Source organism: Volvox carteri (assembly GCF_000143455.1).
Source record: "Volvox carteri f. nagariensis unplaced genomic scaffold VOLCAscaffold_26, whole genome shotgun sequence".
Taxonomy (NCBI): Eukaryota; Viridiplantae; Chlorophyta; class Chlorophyceae; order Chlamydomonadales; family Volvocaceae; genus Volvox; species Volvox carteri.
Window position 1 is genome coordinate 1367654 of NW_003307569.1, and position 6560 is coordinate 1374213.

The 6560-nt window shown below is 56.2% G+C and overlaps 1 protein-coding gene across 1 annotated transcript in view; it reads left to right on the top strand.

The window, feature by feature from the left end:
• Positions 1-3304: 3304 nt before the first annotated feature.
• Positions 3305-6560, top strand: part of VOLCADRAFT_92549 (uncharacterized protein) — a gene marked incomplete at both ends in the record, with an annotated part of 8510 nt that continues 5254 nt past the window's right edge. The window contains 10 exons of the mRNA XM_002951860.1: positions 3305-3405; positions 3491-3616; positions 3799-3841; positions 4195-4609; positions 4805-4836; positions 4919-5185; positions 5360-5623; positions 6025-6083; positions 6274-6292; positions 6423-6500. Coding sequence (XP_002951906.1) covers positions 3305-3405; positions 3491-3616; positions 3799-3841; positions 4195-4609; positions 4805-4836; positions 4919-5185; positions 5360-5623; positions 6025-6083; positions 6274-6292; positions 6423-6500 — 1404 coding nt within the window. The remainder of the gene's footprint in view (positions 3406-3490; positions 3617-3798; positions 3842-4194; positions 4610-4804; positions 4837-4918; positions 5186-5359; positions 5624-6024; positions 6084-6273; positions 6293-6422; positions 6501-6560) is intronic.

The window sequence follows — 6560 nt, forward strand, 5'->3', positions numbered from 1 at the left end:
CCGCCTGGTACGTGCTGGGGAAATACTGGACCTGCGGCACCCATGCCAAGCGGGTTTCAGNCGGGGTTTTGGCACTGCTCACCACCTCTTTGTCAAGCAACACCTGGTCAGNCGGCATCGGATCGCGGGACAACCGCCGTTGATAATAGTACAGATTGACTTTGAGAAGGCCTTTGATAGGGTGCCTCGCGAGCACATGTGGCTTCGGTTGCAGGAGAGGGGGATTAGCGGCCCCATGCTAGATGCTCTGAGAAAAGCGTACGAGAAGGTGTCCATGGTGATGAAGGTAAATGAGAAAGTGGGGGGAGAGTTTGAGTCTAAGCAAGGAGTGAAGCAAGGGTGTCCTTTATCTACGGAGTTGTTTGGACTCTTCATCGAGACACTAGCCGATCTGATTGATACTCATGACCTTGTAGAAGCTGGTGCACGTAAGTGTGACGCACCCCTTGTGGACAGCAAGCGCGTCTCCATACTGTTGTATGCAGACGATGTTAGTCTGCTAGCGACGTCAGTAGAGCGAATGTCTGAGTTGCTACATCTTGTGGACTTGTTTTGTGAAGCTTTTGGGATGCGACCAAATGTCTCAAAGTGTGAAAGGCTTGTTTTTGCATGTGACGGCACCCAGCAGTCGGAACTTAGCGGGAGATGTCAACAGTTACGGCTATCAGGCCAGGTAGTACCTGCCAAAGATAGCGCTCGATATCTGGGCTTGGTATATGGGCCAGAACGGCCTTTTAGTGCGTGCCGTCAGCAGTTGTGTGATACAGGTCGGTCCGCTATGTTTTCCTTAACCGCAAAGCTGGACAAAATGAAGCTGTTTGCCCCCGATGTGCGAATGCGGTGTTTTGCAACCCAAGTCCGAGCAATTCTGTTGTATGGCTGCCAGGCGTGGGGCCCTTTTGCGCTGGCAGAGGTCGTGAACAGGGCGGGAAGGCGGCGGGATAAAGCCAACCTTGCGGAGGGCATGTTCGAAGCCTGTTTGAAGGATAGTGCAGTCCAGCTGCAGATTTTATTCATGAGGCAGGTAGTGGGGACGGCACGGCCATCCCACAGGCTGTTGTATGCGGAGCTGGCTGAACTCCCCTTACAATATTACGTGGTGAAGCAGATCCTCCGTTTCTGGAACCGCCTTCAAAAGCAAGTGGGATCCATTGCTCATGCAGTTTTACGGCAGGAGATAACCGATGCCCTGACCAACCCGGAATGGGAGGGTTGGGGAATCTCAATGTTACGACTGTTTTCCTTCTTGGAGTGCAACATTTGGAGCGGAATACCGCAAGAAGTCGTGGGGGTAAAGGAACGTGTTGACTGGTTGTTGAGTAGACCTCTACCAGAAGGAGCGATAATAACGGCATTAAGAGAGCGTTTGATGAGCGGCTGGGACCATACGCGTCTGACTGTCTTGCCAGAGGAGTACCCATCAGATGGGAAGCAACCGGGAGTGCAAATGGCGAAGTATAAGCACTGGATGGGGCTGCCCTTTTCGGGAGCCGCAGCCGTCATGTGGCCAACACATGCTAAGGTTTTCATTCCTCGTTTAGCACATCGTAAGCTAATGCAGTTTCGTTTATGTTGTTGGGCTTTGGAGGCGAACAGAGCACGAAGGGGCAAGTACCATGTCCCCAGGGGGCAGCGGTTTTGCCACTGTTGTGGTCCTAATAGCCGAATTGAGGATGAAAAACACGTGTTATTGGAATGCCCAGCCTGTAATGATATTCGTGCTGAAGAGGGATTCGATCATCAACAGAGCATGTTGGAGGCCATGAAATGGGAACCAGCACGTCTGGCGAGGATGTTGGAACGTATGTGGGCTCACTGAAAGTCAATTACCCCCTTTGGACGCTAATCTGGGCTGATGTGCGGTGTTTTTCCTTTTCTCCGTGGCTTTTAGGCGTTGTAGTATTGCCCTTGGGCCCTCGGCTCGTATGGGTAGTCTTACAGGTATGGGGTCACGCACCCCCAACCATGTAACACACACACACATGCACACACACACACACACACACACACACTCCCTCTTAGCATCCGGTGTGTGCTGCGGCCAGCTTTGCCGCAGTGTGCTTGCTAATTGGTGGATGATGACATCGCCGCCTACAGCGATATGGTCAAAAATCGCAACCAAGACTGGTGGAGTGTTTTCACACTGCTGCACAATGCTGGCCTGAAGATTTCCCTAAGACTTCTTCGGCGCCGTTGGATTTGGTAGCTGGTGGCTTCGTGGTTACTTCCAACCTGTCATGCCTTGCAATGAAGAGTTGAGATGTTATGCCACGACTTCAGAAAAGTATCGATCTGCGGATTCAGATCCCGTGATACGCCTTACAGAGTGCTACATGCGACCGGTCCATGCTGGGCAATTACAAAGGAGGGAAGACGGTTGTTACAGGCCGGGAGGCCGGCCATGGCGGCTCGCGGATGGCGGTGGCGATGGTTTCGGAAAGTCCGGGGACGAAGGGTTCGGGGGTGTGGGGCTGGGGAGGCGAAGCTGGCGGCGGGTGCTGGGAGTGGTACGGTGGAGTGGAGGCCGTAATGTGGTCAATAGGGTCGGTGACGGGGCCGGAGTTGTCCAGAGGTGAGAAGGGGTTAGCGGGGTGTCCTGTATAATCGTCGGCTTCACCAGGCCGTGAACGGGAGCGGTTGGGGGTGATGCGATGATCGCAGGGGCGGGACGGCGGAAGGCCAGTAGGCTCGGAGAAGACAGCGGAATATCGTTCGAGGATGGAGTGGAGTTGTCTGTGAACGGAGTTGTCTGTAAACTGTGAAACAGCATGAGTACCGAATGTCCCCGACCGAACTCCAAGAGCTTGACCGGCAACTCAAGGACTACCTCGACCGTGGCTGGATTCGCCCGTCTTCGTCGCCTGTTGGCTCTCCAATCCTGTTCGCCCACAAACCTGGCGGCAACGGACTGCGTCCCTGTGTCGACGTCCGCGCGATCAACCAGCTCACCGTCAAGAATGCGCAGCCAATGCCCTTTGTGGACGAGCTCCTCGACCAGTTGTACGGCGCAGCCTACTTCATCATCAAGTACGTGTACACGAACCGGACGTGCATAAAAAACATTTCGGTGTAAGTACGGTGATGAGTATATGCTTCGGTCTGTTGGTAGAAAAGCATTTTACTATGCCTATAAGTTATGTTAAGTTGGAGCTAGCTAGCATGTCGTAGAATGATTCCTAAAGCATGGCATGGATTATTACAATCATGTATGTATAGGAAGGAACAAATAAGCATACAGTATTCCCAGCTTTTAGAAATGCCTTTAGCAGGTTGAAGGTTTCCGAAAACCGTTAGCTTTGCGATTATGGCGCTCCCCGAAGTCCATGCCGTGGCAATCGAGGCCCAGTATGCAGCGCAAGCTGCGGCTGAGGTTCTTGGGCGTCTGACGGCCGCTCTTGGAACCAGGTCCGCTTTGAAGCAGAGCGAAGCTTTGAAGCAGAGCGAATAGCGTCAGCCGTCTTGACACAGCTCTTTTCCCTCTTCCCACCAGCTCTCAGCTCATGGGTGCGTGGCTTCAAGAGCGTGACGCCCTTTATGCACGCCAACGGCAGTTGGAGCAACAGCTGGAGACCATCCAGCTGCAAGCAACGCAGGAAAGGGAGCAGCTCGCGTTCCAGTAAGCACAATTTAGTAGCAAAAAATCCATAGTACCATGAAGGGACTGCTTCTTCCCGTGCCCCACGTTCTCGTTGCCTTATTGTTTAAATGCGCATCTGCTCTCCTTGGGCCCCTGCAGCACCCCCGTCCCCCGACCCTCTTCCCTGACCCAAATCCGCTGCCCCTCCTCCTGAAAGGCAGGCGTGCGTCAGGCAGCTCGAAGCGAAACTCAAGGAGTTGCACAGTGAGTTGGAAGCCTCCTGCGCAGAGCACCGGGCAGCGCAGGCAGCCCTAGAAGCCGAACGCACGCAGCGGCTGCAGGAGCAACAGCAGCAGCTGCAGCTTTTTCAGCAGCAAAACCATGAGCTGGCTCAGCGCCAACTTGTGGACCAACGAGTCCCACAGTTGCACCACTGCCATCAGGGCCTGCAGCAGCAGCAACAGCAACAGGAACCCATTCTGCTGCCTCACCAACACCACCACCACCAACAAGAGCAGCAACAACAACAAGAGCAGCAGCAGCAGCAGCCTTCTGGCGATGCGTCCCTAGTGTGTACACCCGTTCGCGGGCGCCACATGCATCACATGCACCAACAGGAGGAGGTCCTCGCACGGGGAATCTCTCACCACCACGACAGTCACGAGGGAAGGGGCACCAGCACACGTGACCACCACGACAGTCACGAGGGAAGGGGCACCAGCACACGTGACCACCACGGCGTTCATCTTCGTGCCGAGCAGCAGCTGCTGGCGGGTAGAGATGGCCCCGCGACAACAACGACCCCTGAAAACAATAACAACAATAACAACAACAGCAAGAGAAATACCACCACTACCACCACCATCACCACTAGCACCACTAGCACCCGATCAGACGGCACCACCACACCACGCAGCGCGTCCTCGGACGTGTCTTTGCCGCCCAGCCAGCCCCGAAACCGCCTAGCGTATCACGACAGAGTGCCAGAGACCCTTTTCTTCACGAACCTCTGGCAGGAGGATTTGTTCGGGGGTGCGGTCGAATGCATTACTGGGGGGGCCCCGGAAGACGGCGGTGGCGATGGCGACTCGGCGGCAATTGCGGCAGCAGCAGCGGTAGCAGCGGTAGCGGTAGCGGAGCTGCGGGATCCGCATGGAGAGGGTACTGCAGCGGCAGCGGTGGCGCCACCGCTGGCCTCAGGCACCGCCATCACCACTGCTGCCGCAGGGGCAGGCCCTTCCTCGGCTGCGGTTGCACAGGTTGGCCAGGGTGGGTGTCCAGGGGTTGTGGAGCTTCATGACACCACCGCATGACACCACCGCGACCGTGCGCCCCTGTTAGCTGTTCACAACACGTAAAAAGGACACCCCCCGACTTCCTAACAGACACTTCCCCGCACCTCCGCCGGATCGCGCCTCCCTCCTGCCCTGTTGGAATGAGAATGAGAATGAGGATGAGGATGAGGATGAGGATGAGAATGAGGATGAGGATGAGAATGAGGATGAGGATGAGAATGAGGATGAGGATGAGGATGAGAATGAGGATGAGGATGAGAATGAGAATGAGGATGAGAATGAGGATGAGGATGGGCCTCTCCCAAGTCCGGGGGTTGGATTCGGAGGGGCCTGAGGAAGTATTATTTTTGGACCAGTTGAGGGAGCAGTCTCCCAGAGAGCGTACGTAGTCTGAGGGTCTAAGAAGGCATTATGGGTAGGTAGTGTCACCGGGTTCTTGCTAACCAGAGCCGCTATAACCCAATCAATTAATCACAAACACCAGCAGGCAGCGGCGGGCCGCAGAGATGCTGCAGTCGGGGGCAAAACTGGAGAGGAGGGCGATGTCACGCAGCCGCCGCGGCTGCCGTCACCGCGGGCCCCTGCCTTCTCAACCGCGGAGGAGAGGAAGCTCTTGGATGGGGCGGCGGCGGCGGCGGCGGCGGAGCCTGCCGTCGACGCTGCTGCTGCTGCAGCGGCGGCAGCATGGGCTTCCCGCGAGCAGGAGCTCACGCAGGATCATGCGGTGCAGCTGGAAGCCGCGTGGTCGGAGGTACGCGTGCGTGTATGTATGTATGTGTAGAGGGTGTGCGTGTGCATGTGGGTGGGTGTGGGTTTGTTCGTGTTCGTGTTCGTGTTCGTGTTCGTTTTCTATGGGGCCCCAGATGCGGGTAGCTCCTTTCTCCGTCACCCGCATGTCACATCACATCACCACATGCGGCAACAATGAGACGTCAGCGGCAGCAGCAGAGACAACGGGGCCTTGACGGCGGAATATGGGTGCGGCGGCACTGCCGTACCGTAGCGGGACAACCGGCCTTGCGTCAAAAAGATGTGTATCGGAGGCTGCGGGACTCTTCCGCAGGGCGGTGTTTCATCCCGGTAATAACAGCTCTCTTGCCGGGTGGATTGGCCTGGGAGAACGCTGTCTACAACCCACATATGCACCCCCAGCCAACGCATTTGCACTCCCGGCACCCAAACCATATGGGCAGTGGAACCCCCGGATGTAGGTGAGGCAATACGCTCCTCATACGTTCCTCATACGCTCCCCATACGCTCCAAATCAAATCCCCTAAGGCAGAAGCTGGTGATTTTGACGTTGGCTTAGTGGACCTTGCGTGTATGTGATTCCAACCCTTCCGGCCTACCTCTCTCTACATTGTCCCTCCTCCTTCTGCTTCACCGTTTTTGCTCATGCAGGCCCCAGACGCCCTGCCGGGTCAGGGCGGGCGACGGGGGGGTCGGGGAATCTTTCGAAAATCTCCCCGTCGTCGTCTTTCACCCCGCCCCCCGCCCAGTCCTCTCCCGCCTTCCTTCCCCCGTTATTGCCGCCGCCCTCCCCTCCTCAGAATAAGGCCCTGCAAGCCGACCTTCAGCGCCTGATGACGTATCGCCGTACCGCCCAGGAGCTTCGAGCTAGTAACCAGGTGGGGCTGTCGCCTGTTTTGGATTCTACGATTTTACGGATTTTGGATATTTTACTCGTG